We start from the raw sequence: 21761 nt of genomic DNA, 5'->3' as shown, positions 1-21761 counted from the left end.
TCAGACCCAAACTACGACCTGGGTGGACTGACCCTTTTACTGGTTATTTAAATGTGAGCATGCGTTATATGGTTAGAAAAGAGAGACAATGGTTTACATAGCAGGTTGTGGTATTAGACAGGTGTCTAGAATGAACAATATCTGTACCAAGCCACCAATATTTAAACCCACCGCTGCCACATAGGAGTAGACACAAAATTAGACCTACATACAGTCCATATTTGGTTAATTTACCACATTGATTTCACTCTTACTGCCCTTCTCAAAAACAGTTCGAGAGATAAACCAAAAGGAAAAAAAAAAAAGCAAAGTGTGATTAACCCCTTTTCACTGCAAGCAATTCTGAAAGACATTACAAGGCAATCTTCCTTGGCAGCTAACGGGCCGAACAACATAATTTAGTAAGCATCCCCTTTCACAGTATCATCTTTCATTTAACCCCTGATTACAAATCTTCACTTTTTTTCCATCACGTCTAAAGCTAAAGCTAGAATGAGGCCCATGTCCCTTTAAGAAAGTTCCAAGTTCACTTTTCATAAAGAAAAAAAAAAACAAAACAGCTAAAAAAAAAATAAAAAAAAAAAAGTGTAAAAAAGAAAAAAAGGATAAAGAACAAGGAAAAAAAAAGAGCGTTTCTTTTTTGGTCTTGTTTGATTCCTCTTTTTTTTTTCTTTAATCCATCTTTCTGATAAGTCCTCCACCTGTCGTGGAAATTTTTGGTATGCGGTTTGTTCCCCCTCTCTTTACATGGCGCTTTCTCTGAAGGTTCAATAAGTCTATAGGTTTTTTTTTTTTTTTCAAAAACACTTTGGCACAGAGAAAAAAACAAGAGAAGAACTTTCTTTGTAAAACCCACAAATAAAAATAAAATGGAAAAATAAAATGAGAAGTCTTTAAAGAGGCCGTTAAAGCTTTTGTTGACGTGGATGCAGGAGGGACAATCTAAGCTCCTCGCAGCTCACCGAAATTTAAAGTTTCTTTTTTTTTTTGGTTTCAACAACATTCCCTCCTTGAGTTTCATTTCAATAAGATCGGCTTCTTCAGATGAGGTATATAAGACAGAGAAAGACGCGCCCCTGCAGCCCTCACCCTTTGACCCCCATTTTATCATCATCCACGGGTGTCAGGGCACAGAAGGAGGGGGAACGTAAAAATTTTTGGTAACACTATTTCTTGGTATATATCCTCACTCTGCCAACGCTCAAGAGTCTGTACTTTGGCACAGCGTCAGCAAAGATCAAGTTCTTGTTTGGTTGATTTTTTTTTGGTATCTTGGTTGTGTTTATTTTGGTTTCGTTTTTTGGTTTGCTTTGTATTTGTTATTTTTTTGGTATTTTTTTTTTTTTGTCCATCCACGGAAACATGATCCTGGATTTTTATCCCATGAGACACAGGTAAAAAAAAAAAAAATTGGCATCATTATAAATAAATAAATAAAAGAGCAAAAGATAGGGGCAAAAAGCAATGCTGCTAGTATACATCAAGCTTAAAATGCTATTGTGCACAGAGAGGGTTAAAATACATAAATAGATTTTTCTTTTTAAAAAAAGGACTATTTGGCAGGGAGGGAAGGAATTAATACAATATGGAGAACGTAAAGTAGTCATTTTTACAAAAGTAGTCATTTAAAAAAAAAAGGTCAATGGAAAAGAACTAGGGAAAAAGGACAAGCGATTTTGGTTTGATCTGTAAAATTCTAATAGCAGTCTTCTTACTATCAAAAAAACAAAAACAAAAACAAAATATAAAAAATAAAAAAAATAAATGAATAATACAAAAAAAAAAAAATTCTGTAAATATTTTGAAAACTTTTGGCTTGGATAGTTTTTGTGGGGAAGGATTTGTTTTATAAATAAATTAATTAGAAATGGGTTGGCAAAAAGGGAAAGGGTTTCAGTGCTGGCTAAACATAAAAAGTTATAAATAAATCTATGTGTGTCTTTTTGAATATGGACAATCACACATATACACAGAGTTACTCTGAGGTTCTAGGTACGTTAGGCTTTGGATAAAGCTGTCGTTTTGGTATTTGGTGTATAAAGGGGGGCAGTGGTGGCCATATTAAAAAGGGTGCAACTCACCTTAGCCCCTACATGTTACCCATACACCCCACCTCATTGAGTGGACACTCTCACGGTGAGGCTTCAGCCCCCTCCCTCTTAAAATTGATAACATTCATTCCCCATAATAGGAGAATGTAGAGCACGAGGAGGAGTTGGATGGAGGTACTCCCTGCCCCCTGTTATTAGCTCATACTCATCTGTAACTGAAAAAAAAAAATGGCACAAAGCTCAACATGACAAACAAGATAGAGCAGAGGGGTTCAGTCTTTGGAAATTCCTTTGGTCGGGGAGCTCTGTACACCCCCGCTGGGGGTGCAGCAAATTTTTGGTTTCTTTGAAGTATTTCCGAGGTTTGGGTTTTTGGTTTTGGTTCTTATTTGGTTTAGGTTTCCGGGCTTGTTTGGTTTTTTAGGAGGTTCTTTTGAGTTCCAATCCCCCCCCTCCACGCATATCACTTCTTTGCTGGGAGGAATAAGGGGCCAGAGGCAGCGCCTTCTGAAACACGCTCTTGCCTCTAACCCCTTGTGGTATCCAGGAGCCCCCAGGTACATAGAGACTCAGCATGGGTGCTGGTGGAGGTTAAAGGGGAGAGAGAGGGCTCCTCTCTCAATCGCTCTCCCCACTGTGTTGGGAGCCTCCTGGGCTGTGCTGGAAGGAGGTCATGGCAGCGTCTCCAGAGGAAGTGGAGGAGGCCGGGGAGAGGCTTGGGGTTCCACCAGCAGATGCAATGCGTCCCATGCCATGGCCGATGAGGGGGAGACCTCCAGGGTTCAGGAAGAGCGGAGGACTCACCAAGCTATGCGAGTTGGAAATGCAGGAACCGCTGGCAAGTATGAGGTTACCGCTGGCATCAAGACCGGAGAGTGGCAGAGAGCCACCACTGGTCAGAGCTAAAAGAAAAGAGAGGTGAATTAGGACAGGAGAATACAGCAAAGGGTACAGATTTGGAGGTGGTATTCTTTAAAAGTTTCTGCGACAAAAACCATGTGGTTTCTAAAATGTCCTACAACTAGTTCCTTTTACCGTAGCCACTGGAATGTCCTAAATGATGGAATTTAGGCTTGTACTGCCTTATTTTCAAGTGTTTAGCACAGCTTTTAAAAACAAGGTTCTTTTTTTTGTTTGTTTTTTTTTTTAGCTGGCCATCTCATTCTATTCATTTTACCAGCCTTTTTGATTTTGAAGAGCATCTTAAAAAAGGTGCAATATACCAATAAAGTCTAAAACTTTTATAGAATACACCCCCATCATGAAGTGAAAGACATAATTTGGTTGAAATATGGATGAGTAAAACTACCTATGACTCGCTACAGAAATAACTGTCAACTTTCAAACCCCAGTTGTAACTACAACTCCCATAGTACATGACACAGTTGTAGGTCAGCAGTATATGGGGAGAGAGATATATATCCCCTAATGCAGATGGCATTTTTGGAACCCAAGTACCGTGTTGGTTCTCTGCAACATTGGTCTTTTGGAGACATCAAAGGAACCAGTATTGAGAGCCATGTAGGGTGTCACCGCTAATCTCCTTAAGAAAATTCTTGTTGTGGTGTGGTTGGACTTATGGATCATGGAGCTAAATGTACAGATCAAGAGTTCTGACAATTTAAACTTCTTGCAGCTCAGTGATAATGTACTGCAGAGGCCACTACATTTTAATTTTTAAAGAGAAGTTGACAATAACATACATATTTGTTCTTGACATCCTTCCTTTAAAGTACCTACAGTTGACACTAGAGGGCATTAGATGCATTTTATTTGATAAATGCACAGTACATTACCAACCTAGGATAAAAGTCAGACTAAGGGCCCTTGTACACTATTGTGTTGTGTAAAACACGCTACTGCAACACATTACATTGTGGAGAGCTGTTGTGCCATTCATTCTGAATGACAACCTAACACACTTAGGTAGTGCAACACAATTTCAATGTAGCGCACTGTAATGGACACATTCTACTGCCCTGTGTTACAAAAAACGGTGCATGTCTGTTTCATGCAATAGTGTGCACTGCCAGCCCATGCGAAAAAAAAAAAAAAAAAAGAGTTGCTTTCCTTAATGCAGCCCACCTTAGCATGTGTTAAAGGAACACTTTACTTGAATGGGTCCAAAAAGGTATCAACATCATTGGAGACCCTTATCCATTTTCCATTGTAGACTTTATGAAAAAGTGGATACGTGCAGGGAACAGTTCTTTAGCAGCCTCTGCTTTTTACTTTGGGTGTAGCGTTTAAAAAGAAAAACGTACTGCACCCTTATAAGCTTGGAACGAAGAAAATAAGTTTATCATCTAATTAAGTTAAGATCTCATAGCCTGAGATTTATTAGTCATCATGCTGACTTTTAACGGATTTCCTAACAAATAATCTACAGATTTTTTTTTTTTTTTTTTAATCATTTTTAGAGGCAAGCTTCACAAAATGTTGCACAGGCGTTTGGCCCACCTGCATTTCCAGCCCCAAGGATCTATTTTTGGCTCAGATCACACTGATTAGCGACAAAGGATTGACTACTGTGGTCCATATCTTCAGTGGAAACCACTGTTTTAAAAAGGAGGCCACAGGGTTATAGTAGGCCAAAACCAGATGTAGATGGTTAGCTTTGCTGCCAAACAAGTTAGTCTGATTTTATGGCTACCTTTCTTAGTTTACTGTTGTCCCTGCGGTTCTATTTCAAGACCCCCTGACGTGGTGTACTAATTTCCAAAGCGCCAGCTGAGCATTAGGGGCGTTTTAGTTAAGACAGCTTATGGCAGTGTTTCTCAATTCCAGTCCTCATGGCCCACTAACAGGTAATGTTTTCAGGCTTTACATTATTTTTCACAGGTGATTTGATCAGTTTCACTGCCTTAGTAATTACCCCAGCTGTTTCATCTGAGGGAAATCCTGAAAACATGACCTGTTAGTGGGCAATGAGGACTGGAATTGAGAAACACTGGCTTATGGCAACTGCCAAACAGTTCACCTGGTGAATGGACGTGTCCACAGTGGCATGAAATGTGGTGGTGGAAAGGTCACAGGCATCATGACAATGGTTAATGGGATGAAGCATGCCATGATTCATCATTTGACTCGTCCTGTCCTACAAACCTTGTATGGTGGCCAGTGGGTTTCCAGCCATGAGGGCCGGGTTCAACCCCGGACTGACCCCGAGCACTGTGCCCCTGTAAGACCAAGAACATGGAGAAGATGGGAAGGTTTGAAACCTGGCAAATAAAAGTTCGATTTTTTTGAACACAGGCTTTTATATTCACACATTATTGCAATGAACAATGTTGTGGTGTAACTCATAACAACCAAGGGTTTAATAATCTATTCTTTCAGTTGCTGTGAAGTTGGTTGTCCTGAGTTATAGCACACCAGTGTTCTTCAAGCAGGTTATGAAATCACACTTTTACAATGTTGCAAACCTCACTTACCATTCTTCAGTTATGTGTACAACCATCATTTGCAGGCATAGGTTTTTGACAGATTTACATACAGCTAAAGAATTTAATTCTGCAGTAAACCTGTGTATACTAACAAGTACAAAGCAACACTGACATACACGTGCAGGCCGGAAGAGGTGAAAGTACTGTCTGCAGCATAGGAACAAGGATAGCAGAGGTTATGATTGCAATGGGGCACAAATGGCCTACTTAGCGATATGCAAATGGCTTCTTCAACTTAAGCAAGTGTGGTGGCTTAATCACTTCTTCTGGAGTAAAGGGGACACAATACAAGGGCGAGGTAGGTGTAGGGGTTGGGTAGGCTTGATGCAGAGGCGAGCTAATTATTATTGTTATTGTACAGGATTTATATAGCGCCAGTTTACGCAATGCTTTACAATATAAAAGGCAGACAATACAGTTACAATACAATAAAATACAAGAGGGTTAAGAGGGTCCTGCTCAGAAAAGCTTACAATCGAATAAGGTGGGGTAGGTGGTACAGAAATGTTGTAACTGTGGGGGAATGAGCTGATGGAAGTGGTAAAAGATTAGTTGGAGGTGCAGGAGAGATTAGCAACAGAAGAAGTTCTAGGATGGGAGGTCAGGAGACATGGATCATATCTTACACTGAGGTCTATCTAGCCATTTTCTGCAAGTAGGAGCATGGACACACATATTGTCACTCAAAGCCCAGTCCTCTCATTATGCTGGGGCATGTAAACTTCTAATATTCAAACTTTTAGAAAGAGTGTTTACAAGGAAAGTTCAAGGTACCATCAGAGGTTTCTTAAAAGCGGTCTACAAAGACCCATAAAAAAAAAAAAAAAAAAAAAAGGTATGTTCTAGCACCATGAGCCTTTGCTTAATCTGTGTGATAGAGGTTTCATTTGGTACCAGATTGTCAGGTCTAATGTATCCTAATTAAAATGGCAGGTTGGTCTTAGGGTGGCCATTAAGTTTTTAGGATTGGCACATTTCACTATGAATAATGTATGGTCAGACAAGTCCCAATAACCTTCCAAGACCAGACAATCATATGTGTCACTCAACTGACATGAATAGCAGTGCTATGGTTGAAGTGGCCAACCTTAAAATTGTTCTAAAGTCTAAGTGCTTTGACTCTAAAATCAGAGGGCATCAGGAGCCATAGGCTCCTGCTTCTGTCAGTCAAACTACTGTGAGAAGTAAAAAAGGGTGGGGCTTACCAGGGCTGTGTGCATCTATGGAGACACACAGCCCAGAATAAGGAGCACACCCGCTCGTGTGCTCACTTAGCACCACACTTGCTGAGGGGGCTCCTTTCCAGGTGAGGGGGAGCAGCAGAGAGCACTGGTGGGGGACTGCCAAAGAGCCGGCAAGTATAACTGACTTCCAAAAGAAACACCAATTAGAACAAAGGATGGGAATGAAGCCAAAAATGTACAGTATCCCATTTAGATCTATATGATAACTAAAACAGAAAGTACAGACTTTTTAATAAAATATGCACATATGATAAAGCGATCTCTGTGGTAAATTTACCATTTGATATATATTTTTTTCCTATAATAGAATTCCCTTTTCGCAAACCTGTATATTTAGCTGCAGACATTGTCTTTACCCTCATTGCCCAGTATTTTCCAACAGAGCCTCAAGAAAAATCCCTATATAAGTTCTGGGTTGAAGCTTAGGTCCCACTTCCCCGCAGCAATGTCTGGACCTTATTCATTGACTGACAGTGGAAGATTATGGTAAAAAGGGAATAGAGTCATGTGCTTCCCTATAATCAATATTTGGTGGGGCAGTGTGCTAGCAAGTGATTCTATTACTTTGCCAAAAATATATAAAGTATAGATCTGATTCAAAGCCCAACAACAAAATAAATCAATTTATAGAGATATTTAAAATAAAAAATGATCTCTGGTTGCATTGCCAACCTCCTTGCCAGTGCAGTTTTCCGTAGTACCTTCTCTCTGCCACAAGATGTACTCCGTTTTCCAGGAATGACGTTTGGCCTCTTTTAACTCCAATTAAGGACATACTATGAGTAGAGGGAATTATGAATCCTCTTCCTAAGGGGTGTGATCATGGTTCCCTGCACTCGGTGTAATGCATAGAGCAGGGGTCTTCAAACTATGGCCCTCCAGTTGTTCAGGAACTACAATTTCCATCAGGCCTAGTCATGTCTGTGGATGTCAGAGTTTCACAATGCCTCATGGGATGTGTAGTTTTGCAACAGCTGGAGGGCCGTAGTTTGAGGATCCCTGGCATAGAGCATATCAAGGGACAGGCTGAGGGGTAGGCAAAAGAGGCAGTCGCCTTGGGCTCTTCAGCAGGAGTGGGACTCAAAAAGGGCAGGACCTGCAACCTATGCTCCCGAAGAATACAGCTCATGGAAGGAAGAGGTGGGGCACCTAACCCAAATCAAAAACGGAATCTTTGGACTTTTTGCCTTTGTTGCTGAAGGACCTTGTCTTGACACTAAGCATAGCTCTGTATTATCAAAGACCACCCACCGCAAAAAACTAGAGGTGGAGTAGGACCCACATGTCGTGCGACCAGTCTGAAGGTTTTGGAAAGTGGCAAATAGAAAAAATAGAAAAACACTACCAGTAGAGTTTTCTGGGGGATGGGGTGCCACAGAGAAGGAGAGCCTGGAGCCTAAAGTTGGGCTATAAGCTAATCATACACTAAAGCAGGGGTATCCAAACAGCGTCCTGCAGGCCAAATATGGCTCTTTGCTTGCCTTTATCTGGCCCTTTTGGCACTATTCTTTCCATTGATAGGAGGTACTATACTTTCCACGGACACCAAAGACAGGGCACGGTTCCTCTCACTGACAATGTCTAACACGTACACAAATTAAAGAGCACTAATACTCCCACTGACACCAGCGATGGGGAACCAATTCTCTCGCTGACACCAGCGATGGGGCACTATTCCTCCCGCTGACACCAGCGATGGGGCACTATTCCTCCCGCCGACACCAGCGATGGGGCACTATTCCTCCCGCCGACACCAGCGATGGGGCACTATTCCTCCCGCCGACACCAGCGATGGGGCACTATTCCTCCCGCCGACACCAGCGATGGGGCACTATTCCTCCCGCCGACACCAGCGATGGGGCACTATTCCTCCCGCCGACACCAGCGATGGGGCACTATTCCTCCCGCCGACACCAGCGATGGGGCACTATTCCTCCCGCCGACACCAGCGATGGGGCACTATTCCTCCCGCCGACACCAGCGATGGGGCACTATTCCTCCCGCCGACACCAGCGATGGGGCACTATTCCTCCCGCCGACACCAGCGATGGGGCACTATTCCTCCCGCCGACACCAGCGATGGGGCACTATTCCTCCCGCCGACACCAGCGATGGGGCACTATTCCTCCCGCCGACACCAGCGATGGGGCACTATTCCTCCCGCCGACACCAGCGATGGGGCACTATTCCTCCCGCCGACACCAGCGATGGGGCACTATTCCTCCCGCCGACACCAGCGATGGGGCACTATTCCTCCCGCCGACACCAGCGATGGGGCACTATTCCTCCCGCCGACACCAGCGATGGGGCACTATTCCTCCCGCCGACACCAGCGATGGGGCACTATTCCTCCCGCCGACACCAGCGATGGGGCACTATTCCTCCCGCCGACACCAGCGATGGGGCACTATTCCTCCCGCCGACACCAGCGATGGGGCACTATTCCTCCCGCCGACACCAGCGATGGGGCACTATTCCTCCCGCCGACGCCAGCGATGGGGCACCGTTCCTCCCACTGACACCAGCGATGGGGCACCGTTCCTCCCACTGACACCAGCGATGGGGCACCATTCCTCCCACTGACACCAGCGATGGGGCACCATTCCTCCCACTGACACCAGCGATGGGGCACCATCGGGGCACTATTCCTCCCACTGACACCAGCGATGGTTCACTATTCCTCCCACTGACACCAGTGATGGGGCACTATTCCTCCCTCTAACACCAATCTTTCTTTTTTTTTTACCAACCAAGCCTATGGCATTATTTACTCCCACTGATGCCAGGGAATTTCTACCCCCATTGGCCACAGTCCTCTCTCCCCCCCCCCCCCCCCAAAGTTTGAAGGGCATTAAACAGGCCCTTTGTTTCAAAAGTTTGGAAATCCTTGTGCTAGAGCATCTCAATGCTTCATCAGACTGCAGGGATCCTTGAATATATATATATATATATATATATATATATATATATATATATATATATATATATATATATATATATATATATATATATATATATATATTATTTTTTTTACTTCTGGATGATGCATACACTTCACCATATCTGGAAGGACATTTTGACCGATTTAAAGGATTGATGGGACTAGCAGTCCTTTTTGTACCAGAAGGAATAGTTATTAAAGCCGCTGTATAACTTTTTTTTTTCCCTAAATTGTACATGCTTTTAAAAAAATCCTCTCGTTTGCAGAGGCTGCTCCATGTAGTGAAGTGAAGCAGCTGTCTAAGGTGATTATGTAGCAGTACTATGACATGCCACTAATAAGATCACCGCTCGCAGCTACCCATGCTGTCAGACGCATTACAAGGCATCTATGTGATCCTCTCCAGCTGCTGCCAGCATCGTGTAACGCAAACTGAGAAGCAGCGTGGCGCAGGGTGAAGGTTCTTTCTTACGGGAACAATACAAAATGGGTCTTCTGCTCCATCTTAAACAATTATTATAACAGAGGAAAATATCTAAAATTTTACATAAACATGGAACAGAGGTCAATGTCGCACATCTGTGTTCTTGGTTTAATAAAAATCTGTACTTTTTGGTATATTTATCATTTAGATCTACACATAACATATAATTGTTAGATGCCACCTTCAGTTCATCTGCTGTTCACCTGGAACACAATCTTCCTTCAGGGCTGTCATTAAAAACAAAAAATAAAAACCTCTGCTGTATTCAAAAGAAGAATTCCATGTACGGTATATTTGTACACAGTTACAATGGCCGAGCTTGGACCAATATAACTATGTATATACAATACCTGGACGATGGGGGAAATCACTGAAGTAGATCAAACTACTCCAGTAATTTCCACTTACTTCTGGTCCTGTGCCATTGTGAAACTGCTTTTCATTTACCGAATAAATGCAAAACGTTCTCTGATTGGAGGAGGTGCAGAGAATGTCGTCAATGCTCCGCCTCTCCAACTTGTCCAATCAGAGAAACATTGTTAACATGCCTTATGAAGGCAGGAAGGTTGGCCCCTTAGCATGGGCGCCATTCAGAGAAAGTTTTTTTAACCCGAATGGACAAGGCGGAGAGGTGGGTACAGTGAAGTCATGCTCTTCCTCGTCCAATCAAAGAACGATTTGCATTCATTCAGAAAATGAAAAGCAGTTTCTGAATGGTGCCCCTGCTGAGGGACCGACTGCCTGTATTTCACAATGCATCAGGCTGGCAACTCAGTACAGGACAAGTAGAGATCGCTGGAGTAGTGGTGCCTGCTACGTGGCACAAAATAATTGTTTAAACCCCGGCAGATTTTGTAAGTTTGCCCACTTACAAAGAAATGAAAGGTCTATCATTTTTATTATAGCTGCATTTTGACCGCTTGTCAACCACCCGCTGTCATTATACTGTGGCAGGTCAGCATGATCCCACGAAGCATCGTAGATCGCCGCCATTACTAGTAAAAAAAAAAAAGGGGGAATAGTAATAAAAATGCCATAAATCTATACCCTATTTTGTAGACGCTATAACTTTTGTACAAAACAATCAATATACGCTTATTGCAATTTTTTATTACCAAAAATATGTAGAAGAATACAGATCGGCCTAAACTGAGAAAAAAAAAATTGGGAATATTTGTTATAGCAAAAAGTACAAAATATTGTGTTTTTTCAAAATGGTCACTTTTTTTTGTTTAACCACTTGGGATCCGCGCTATTGCAAAATGACGGCAACAGCGCGGACCCACATTTCCGGGACTACGTCTATTGACGTGGTCCCGGTTACGAGCGGCCTGCGCGCCCCTGAGGGGCGCGCGCGGCGCGCTCTGTGATCGGCGAGTCCGTGAGACTCGCCTGATCACCGATCCGTGTAAGGGGTCGATCCCGACCCCTTATCACATGATCAGTTGTCAGCCAATGACAGCTGATCATGTGATAAAACGGAGCCGGTAATCGGCTAGTATTCCTCCTCGCGCTGACAGCGCGAGGAGAAAAAAAAAAAGCCGATCGCCGGCGGCCGTGTTCGGGACATCAGTCCCGATCACGGCCAGCAATTCAAACGGACACCTGCCCCCTGCCAGTGCCCACCTGCCACCCGTAGTGCCATCCTGAAATAAAGTAAGTGCCCCCCTGTCAGTGCCACCCAGCAGTGCCCATAGTGCCCACAGTGCCACCCAGCAGTGCCCACAGTGCCACCCAGCAGTGCCCACAGTGCCACCCAGCAGTGCCACCCAGCAGTGCCACCCACAGTGCCACCCAAAATCTGCCTCAAAGGTGCTGCACCCCAGTGCCGCCCATCAGTGCCCAGCAGTGCCGCCCATCAGTGCCGCCCATCAGAGCCACCTATCAGTGCCACCTATCAGTGCCCATCAGTCCCATCTATCTGTGGTACCTATCAGTGCCCATCCGTGCCACCCATCCGTGCCATCTTATCTGTGCCCATCTTTGCCCATCAGTGCCGCCTTATCTGTGCCCATCGGTGCCGCCTTATCTGTGCCTATTAGTGCCGCCTTAACTATGCCTATCAGTGCCCACCAGTGCAGCCTATCAGTGCCCACCAATGCAGCCCATCAGTGCCCACCAATGCAGCCCATCAGTGCCCACCAATGCAGCCTATCAGTGCCGCCTAATCAGCGCACTTCAATGAAGGAGAAAAATGACCCGTTTGCAAAATTTTATAACAAACTATTAAAACATGATTTTTATTTTATTTTTTTTTGCATCTTTTTTTGTTTGTTTAGCAAAAAATAAAACTCCGAGCTGTAACTAAATACCACCAAAAGAAAGCTCTATTTGTGGGAAAAAAATGATAAAAATTTCATTTGGGTACAGTGTTGTATGACCGCGTAATTGTCACTCAAAGTGCATCAGCGCTGAAAGCTGAAAATTGGTCTGGGACTGAGGGGGGTTTAAGTGCCCAGTAAGCAAGTGGTTAAAGCGCAAAAAATAAAAACCGCAGAGATGATCAAATACAACCAAAAGAAAGCTCTATTTGTGGGAAAAAAAAAAAAAAAGGACGGCAATTTTGTTTAGTTACAGCGGCGCACGACCACGCAATTGTCAGTTAATCCGTACACGTTAATGCCGTATCGCACAAAAATTCTCTGGTCATTGAGCAACCAAATCTTCCGGGGCTGAACTGGTTAAACCATAGACACAGAATATCAACCAAAAATCCAGAAAAAACACACAATACAAATGTTATAAATGAAGTTGAAGTTCAGTGAGTAAAATAAGTATAAGTATTTGATCCCCAAGCAAAACATGATTTAGTACTTGGTGGAGAAAAGCTTGTTGGCAAGCACAGAGGTAAGACGTTTCTCACAGTTGGTGATCAGGTTTGCACACATCTCAGGAGGAATTTTGGTCCACTCTTCTTTACAGATCTTCTCTAAATCTTTAAGATTCACTGTCACTTGGCAACTCAAAGTTTCAGCTCCATCCATAAATTTTCTATAAGATTAAGGTCTGGAGACTAGCTAGGCCACTCCAACACCTTCATGAGCCACTCCATTGTTGCCTTGGCGGTATGTTTTGGGTCATTGTCATGCTGGAAGGACCCATCCACAACCCATCTTCAGTGTTCTGGCTGAGGGAAGAAGGTTCTCATCCAAGATTTTACAATACATGGCCCCATCCATTGGCCCCTTAATGCGGCAAAGTCAGAGTGTAGCTTTAGCAGAGAAACAGTCCCAAGCATTATGTTTCCACCTTTGTGCTCGACTGTAGGGATGGTGTTCTTAGGGTCATAGTCAGTATTTTTCTTCCTCCAAACACGGCGAGTCGAGTTAATGCCAAAGAGCTTGATTTTGGTCTCATATCACCACAGCACTTTCTCCCAATCCTTTCCTGAATCATTTAGCTGTTCACTGGCAAACTTCAGAGACCAAAATTGAGCTCTTTGGCATTAACTAGACTCACCGTTTATTGTAAAATCTTGGATGGGAATGTTCTTCCCTCAGCCAGAACACTGAAGATGGATCATGGATGGGTCTTCCAGCATGACACTGACCCATAACATACCACCAAGGCAACAAAGGAGTGGATCAAGAAGAAATACATTGAGGTCATGGAGTGGCCTTGCCAGTCTCCAGACCATATTCCTATGGCGGGAGCCGGAACTTCAAGTTGCCAAGCGATAGCCAAGAAAAAACTTAAGGATTTAAAGAAGATCGGTAAAGAAAGAGTGGACCAAAATCCCTCCTTCCAGGGTTAGCCCCTATAGCTCTCGTCTCCAAGTAAAATCTGCAGGGCCTATAATGATGTTTGAGGTAAGCATATGTAGGCAAAGCTTCTTTGAGATGTGTGCAAACCTGGTAACCAACTACAAGAAATATCTTACCTCTGTGCTTGCCAACAAGGGTTTCTCCACCAAGTACTAAGTCATGTTTTGCATATTTTACTCACTGAACTGCAACTCAATTTATAATATTTGTATCTTGTGTTTTTTTCTGGATTCTTGGTTGATATTCTGTCTCTATCATATAAAATACACCTATAATAACAATTATAGACCCTTCATTTCTTTGTAAGTGGGCAAACTTATACAATCTGTAGGGGATCAAATAATTATTTTCCCCACTGTATGTAACAATATACCATACCAGTATTTTTTTTATTTTTTTTAATGACACCTCTGCAAGATGAAAGAAGGACTTGAAATGGGATATGTTATTTCTCTTGTTGCCTATAGCAGACAATCAGAATCCTTATTTTGATTTTTAAATCTGTTGATTGGAAGGGTGGGCTTGCTATGAGCAACAAAAGAGGACCATTCCAATTTTTCTATTAAGAAAAGTGTAGTAAGAGGCCTGCTACAAACTCATAGCTCCCAACTGCCCCTAATTTCAAGGGTCTGTTCCTGATTTGGAGCGATGTCCCTCTTTCCTCCTTATTTGTCCCTCATTTTGGTCTGATCTATATAGATGTCCATGAAATGCACGTTATCTATCAGGGTTTTCCAGCACTAAACGTTTCATAATAATTTCTAAATTGCTGCATTTTAAAATTCCAAAAGCCAATATAAAAGAAATAGTAGTGGTAAAAAAAAAAAAAAAAAAGCAAGCACTTGTGGGTTTAACCAATCTTGTTTTTTTTTGTACAATTCTCCTTTAAAGTGGTTACAAACCCTTACAACACACTTTGACCTACAGGTAAGCCTAGATTAAGGCTTACCTGTAGGTCCAGGAAATATCTCCTAAACCTACACAGTTTAGGAGATATTTGCCGAAAGACAGGTACCGCTGTCTACAGCGCATGCGGCGCGCAGGCGCACTGAGCGCGCCAATGGCGATATGCCGTGGCGGCTCCCATGCGCATGCGCGGGAGTGACGTCATCGCGGCTTCGCCGAATGACAGCGTTGGAGCAGCGAGACCCACCAAGAAGATGGATGCGCCGGACTACAGGGGACAGCGGTGACTTCGCTGGCTCCTGTGTCAGGTAAGTGACACATAATGGGCTACTAAGCGATGCATAGTAGTCCATTATGCTTTACCTTTGCAGGGAATGAAAGAGGACGTAAACTCATCAGGGTTTACTTCCTCTTTAAGGGGGCGTGGCAGTGGGGGTGTCCTATGCCTGCATACTTTTTCTGATAGGTGTCCCTCATTCCCATCTCAAAAAGTTAGGAGGTATGCAAACTGGATTCCTCAGTGGCTCCTTGTACCTTTTGCCATCATAACCCCTGCACCCGAGTTCCCAGCTCTGCCCACTTTCTGCAGACGTTACAACAGAGTCTTATTTTCCATGTTTGGTCACTGAAAGGGGGAAAAAAAAAAAAGCATCTTGTGGTTGTTGCAAGCATAACTGCCCCAATGCTGTTTTCCATCACTTACCCTGTACTGGGGCTAAGTCCTGTCAGGCTAAGCCCAGAATGAGTGCTGCTTTGGGGGCTGGCGCTTGTGCTGTTGCTTGGTGGGGGTGTGGCAGAGGGGGGTGCTGTGTTGGAAGGTGGACGAGGATGGACAAGAGACCCCAAAGCGGAAGGTAAGGTAGTCACTGAAACACAGAGAAAGCGAGTGAGGCACAGACCCATGGATTGGGTTACAACAGGATGCAATAAATTAAGAGGTTATCTTTAAAGGGAAGTGATGATGGTTTTGATAAGGTTTTTAGGTTTATTAGTATCTGTATAAAATTGTATTTTAAAACACCAAATCAACCAATAAGAACATTACTGTCTCTACTAGCAGAGGGGGAAGGAACCTCCTCTGATCCATTCAGGTCTCTGTTCAGCACAACAGCTGCTATGTGAGACTTTAGACTTGCTTAGAGCTCCACCTGCTAGCTGCAAGTGGTAAATAATACATTTTTATCTACCTGTTTTAGTGCATATTTACCATAATAAATAAAATGCATTTTTGTGTGTTAAAAATATAAATAAATACAATTAGATCAAATGTTTAGATTCCAAATGAAAATCTATTAAAAGTGATTGTAAAGCCTAAACATTTTTTTTACATCAATGCATTCTCTACATTAAGGTAAAACAATTAAATAGAATAAAAATAAAAGGATTTAAGTAACAATATCCTGCCCTTATACTTACCGAGGCTCTCTCTCAAAAAAGCAAAAGCACCCGTCTTTAGTGCCCCCCCCCCCAACCCTAGTCCATTGGCTCCAACAGTTGTAGTCAAATCCTCTGGCGAGGGAGCAGGGGGCGGGGTCAAGCCATGCGCTCTGTGTCTATGGGTGCAGGCAGTGCCTGCTGGTGTACCAAAATAGGAAGAGACTTCCTAGGCACACCAAGAAGAGGGAGATCCAGGAGCACTGGCAGGGGACCTGAAAAGAGGAGGATTTGGCTGCTCTGTGCAATTCATGTTTGTTAATTAAGAAAAAAAATGACTTTACAATCACTTTAACTTGGTTCTATATGGAGTGCAAGCATAAGAAACTGAATTTGACTTGGTAGAGCAGCAGTGCTTAAAATGAAAGAGGGAGAAGCAGCACAAAGATCTAATCAAGTTTGCCACAGTGAACAAAACATGCTGATAAGAGGAGAGAGCAGAGTGACAGATGAGCTCATCAGTGTGCTGCTTCTCCTTTCACTGTCCAGAAACAGGATGGGGGAGGGGAGCTGTTAAAGTTAAACTGCAGCAGAGAAAATCGTGTTCCCTCCCATGCTAGACAGGGCTGTGTTGTGTGGCAGAGCTGTGTAAATCTTAGGGCTGAATGAACAAAAATATGAATCCTTTGAGAGGTAAAGCAGCCACCATGTATTTATTTTATGTGCTTATTTAGCCATTTGCCTGGGGTTCAGATTAAAACATTTTCAAGGGCCGACAAGTCCATTTAATTTGTTTATATAGACCAAATTAGAAACAATTAAAATGAGGATTCATCACACCTCTCAACCAAACTGCTCTGCTCATGAAATGATTTAGTCATCACTTCAAGTGATGTCAAGTGATGACATCACTGGGTCTAAAATATGGTATGTAATAAAAAACGGAAAGGTTTTTATTACAATTCGCATTAGCATGTTGATGTGGGGGATAAAGGAGGAACTAGGAAAGGCAAAAAATAAGCAGAATAAACTTCAAACTTTAAAGGTCACTTCCACCCATAAATGAAAACTGTGGGGTAGATGGAAAGCTAAATCACATACTGTCATCATATATCTCTCCAAATTGATTCCTTAAAATTTAGAACATACATATTAGCGGAAACGCCTTTGCTACAGATTAGTGGGGATATCTCACCACTGGAGCATCTGGGAAGCCAGGGGGTGATTTAACCTTTAGATGCCTACCCAAAAAAAACAGACATACCAGGTTTGGACGGAACTGACCTTTAAATAAAAAACAGCCGAAAATGAAGTGAGCATGGAGGGTTATAGGGTGCAAGGAGAATGGGTGGCCAGTTACCTGTTGTGCTGAGAGTACTGGAAGCCTGGGAAGTGAGCGTGGGGGCAGACACCGGGGTGTGCACCTGGAGCAGATCAAGGAAAGGAGGAGATATGAGACTGTGAAGGGTGGATGAGGAAAACAGAGGAGAGACAGGAGGTAAAAATTGGGGTTGCTGTATGGTGCAGGACATGTGGATCACTTCCATTGTCTTTTCGGTGAATATTCATGCCTAGCATAAATTTGTTAAGAGTGTCAGTGCAATTTTCTATAAAAAAAAAAAAAAAAATCTTCTTCTATATATACATAATGCAAAAAAGCATTTGCCCAACAATAAAGTGTATGCAAAAATAAAATCTATCCGCACTGTCTGTCACAGGCTGAAAATGCTAGCGCACCTTTCAATTAGCAACAGCACTGTCAGCCTTCAACAAAATGGTGACCATCCGCGCACAAAAAACAACTCTCTGTTGCATAAATGTAATGAGATGATTAAAAGATGCCTTCAGCTCCTGATTTCCACCTGTAGAGAACTCCTCAGACACGTTTTTCCCCTTTACGGGGCCTAATCGTAGGTGGAGAACACATTTGTGCAACAGTGAGTCGGTGTCTGTGTACAGAAGGTCACCATTTTGTTGAAGTCTACTAAAGCCTGACAAGCCGATTCGGTCTGTCTTGCACCAGTCAATTCATATGCTGATCCGACTGACACAGGTTTGGGAAGTTTCCAAGTGGTACCAATTTCACTGTTTTGAGCACTGTTAGCCTGCCGTGCATGCTCCTTCAGTAGGCCATTGGCCTCTATACCTGATCGATCAAGTCCACATTAGCGTTGTCAGGCTGAAACAAGATCCCCAGGTAAAAAATACTTTGCAACGTATTTGCTTAAAATAGTTGTACACGGTGAAAAATGATGCCAAAAATACTTAAAAAAATGATTTAGGGTTTATATACACTTTAATTCTAAAATTTCTCAAACATAGTCTTTAAAATAAGGCTCTAAGGCAGTGATGGCGAACCTTGGCACCCCAGATGTTTTGGAACTACATTTCCCATGATGCTCACCTACACTACAGAGTGCCAGTGCATCATGGGAAATGTAGTTCCAAAACATCTGGGGTGCCAAGGTTCGCCATCACTGCTCTAAGGGGTCTTTTTATAAATGTATTTTACAGCATTCACACAACTTTCACCCAGGATTCACAGGTTTATCCAGTTAGGAAAAATGTGTACAACTTGTGTGAAAACATTAAGGGCACTTTTACACTGAGGCGCTAGCCTTGTTAGCGGTAAAGCTGTGCTAATTTTTGCGGCGCTTTACCGCCATTTTAGCTGCGCTTTTCGGGCACTAGCGGGGCGCTTTTAATCCCTGCTAGCGGCCGAAACAGGATCAAAAGCATCTGCAAAGCGCCGGTGCCCAGGCGTTTTGCAGGCGCTTTGGCAGCGCTGGCCATTGATTTCAATGGCAGGGCCAGTTTAGGAGCACTAAATACAGCGCTCCCACACCGCCCCAAAGATGCTGCTTGTAGGAATTTTTTTTTACTGCCCTGCAAGCGTACCACCCCAGTGTGAAAGCACTCGGGCTTTCACACTGGGGCTGCAGAAGTGGCAGTTTACAGTCGCTTTTCAGGCGCTATTTTTAGCGCGAAAGCACCTGTAAAACGCTTCAGTGTGAAAGTGGTCTTCTCCCCTATGCTCCAGTGGTCCAAGGTCCTCATACCAAGACTGATGCTGGGTTTATAGCCCTGCATTGATGTGATGATGATGAGGGACAGCCCACCGCTGGAGCATAGGAAATGTTGTCTGCAAGGGGAGTGAAGAATCAGGTAAGTAAAATTGCTTTTGCTCTCCCCGGGACCTAAAGGGGCACATAACTCTTGCAGTGCAAGCACAGCCCCACTGCAAGGAGGATGTTTCAGATTTCCCAGAGTTGGGCTCATAGAAAGAAAACAACCTCCTCTTCCAATCCCCAAGGAGGTTTGGAACATTGCCCAATTATAATAGAAAATGTATTTCCAAATTGGCATGGTCCTAGAACAGGAGAGTATACTGAGATCACCCACATATAACGGATGGAACACAGTCCTGAAGGCTGACTAGAAGATCTAGTCTTTGATGGACTATGAACCCAGTATGCTAGTCAAAATATTCCATCACTGTATTTACCATGACCTTAGTGGCCGGAAAATAGAGGGGTGATTTTTTTCTCTCACTTCCTGTTTAATCAATTAAACAGGAAGTGAGGTGAAAGCTCCCAAAAGAGGACTGCAATCAAAAGACAAAAAGTGGTTCCAACCCCTCCAAAACTAAGATAAAAAAAAAAAAAAAAAAAAAAAGCTTTGGCTGGAGTTGGGTTAATTATGTGCAAAAAAGGTGTGAAAGTGGAGTTAGTGTGGCATGTCTCGATCTACAAAAATAAATAAATTACACTCAGATGGACAGGGTGGGCCCAATTCTGCTGCAAGAGTGGGGTGGGTCGATTTTTCTGGTCACTATGTATAGGCACTGCCTGGATTCCGTGACTACAAATGGTTCTTAGTGTTTGAACTGAGACTGTGGTCACCACATGTGCCCCATACAGCTTCCCTGTGTCATGCTGAGAAGACAGGACGGCTCATTACCAGATGCGTCCCATACATCTGCCCTTTGCCCTGGCTGGTGGGGATGAGTGGCATACTGCTACATGGGTTGATGCGCTTCTCCTTCTGCCGACGGTTACAGAACCACACACGGATCACTTCCTTCTCCATGTTCAGCTGCTCAGCAATCACAAGGATCTCCTCGGAGGTAGGTTTCTGGTTCTGGGTGGCACAGTAAAGAACAGATGAGGCGTAAGAGAATGCAACAAGAGTATAGCACAACAAATGCAGGAAAACAAATTGGGAAACTATCATCAATACCTACATTTTATTACATAAAAGCAAACCTGGTTGTTGTCCATGCAGAGCAAAGTAAGAGTGCTTCTTTGACCTTTTCATTTCTGGACAATTTTTTTTTCCACGCATGGTAACCAATCAGCTTCCAACTTCAGTTTGTTCAAATTAAAGTAGAACTATGGGCAAACCCCCCCCCCCCCCATTTTGGATAGGGGAATCCAGAATACTTAAGGGAGGGTTATAACCCCTGTAAGGTTTATTTTTGCCCTCCTTGTTCTAATGGGGAGATTTACCTTCACCTTCTGTCCCATTGCCAAAACAGAAGTGAGAAGAAATCCCTGTAAATTAAGGGAATTCATTGGGGACCCCAAGTCACCAGAACCGGTGCCCCCATTGGAAGATTTCCCCTCTATTTTTCTGGGGGCAACCCAAAATTTGGGATTTTTTTAAACTTTCACTTTCAATGAGAAATGGTAAACAGGTCAATAGGGTGAATCTCCACGGACAGCAATAAAAACTGACAGTGGATCTAATTCCTCTCCACTCTATCCAAAACAAAAAAAAAAAAGTTTTGTCTTTAGTTATACTTTAACTACTTCAATACCGGGCACTTACACCCCCTTCCTGCCCAAGCCAATTTTCAGCTTTCAGCGCTGTCGCTGTTTAAATGAAAATTACGCGGTCATGCTACACTGTACCCAAACAGAATTTTTCATTCATTTTGTTTCAACAAATAGAGCTTTCTTTTGGTGGCATTTGATCCCCTCTGTGTTTTTATTTTTTTTTTTAGCAAAAAAGACCTAAAATTTTGAAAAAAAAAAAAAAAAAATTTGTCTTTTGTTTCCGTTATACAATTTTGTAAATAAGTAAGTTTTCTCCTTCACTGATGGGCACTGATAAGGCGACATCGATGAGGTTTCATTGATGGGTGGCACTGATATGCAGAACTTATGGGCATCGATAGGCTGCACTGATGGGTACTTATGGATGGCACTGATGGGCGGCACTGCTGGCACTGGCAGGCATTCGGGATGGGCACTGATTGGCAGATGCCTCGTGGTGTAGGATGGCATACCTGGTGGCCCAGTGTGGTGGCAATCCCTGGTGGTTCTGGCAGCAACCTGGTGGTCCTGGGTGGGCATCTGAGGGGGGTCTGCACCGATAAACAATAAGCACAGGCCCCCCCGTCAGGAGAGCAGCTGATCGGCTCTCCTCTACTCGCATCTGTCAGATGCAAGTTAGGAAAAGCCGATCAATGGCTTTTCCTATTTACATCGTGATCAGCCGTGTTTGGACACGACTGATCATGTGGTAAAGAGGCTCTTTACCGAGATCG

The 21761-nt window shown here is 43.3% G+C and overlaps 1 protein-coding gene across 1 annotated transcript in view; it reads right to left on the bottom strand.

The window, feature by feature from the left end:
- Nucleotides 1–1458: 1458 nt before the first annotated feature.
- The window catches only part of POU2F2 (POU class 2 homeobox 2), a 218218-nt gene continuing 197915 nt past the window's right edge, over nt 1459–21761 (bottom strand). The window contains exons 12-16 of the mRNA XM_077456062.1: nt 20171–20350; nt 17571–17634; nt 15540–15702; nt 5157–5230; nt 1459–2953 (exon numbers count right to left, since the gene is read on the bottom strand). Of these exons, the coding sequence (XP_077312188.1) occupies nt 2670–2953; nt 5157–5230; nt 15540–15702; nt 17571–17634; nt 20171–20350 (765 nt within the window). The 3' untranslated portion in view covers nt 1459–2669. The remainder of the gene's footprint in view (nt 2954–5156; nt 5231–15539; nt 15703–17570; nt 17635–20170; nt 20351–21761) is intronic.

This window comes from Lithobates pipiens, unplaced genomic scaffold, assembly GCF_037356315.1.
Source record: "Lithobates pipiens isolate NorthernLeopardFrog02 unplaced genomic scaffold, aLitPip1_a1.2 Scaffold_27, whole genome shotgun sequence".
Lineage (NCBI taxonomy): Eukaryota > Metazoa > Chordata > Amphibia > Anura > Ranidae > Lithobates > Lithobates pipiens.
The sequence above is the reverse complement of the archived record's forward strand: the minus strand, read 5'-3'. Positions and strand labels throughout refer to the sequence as shown.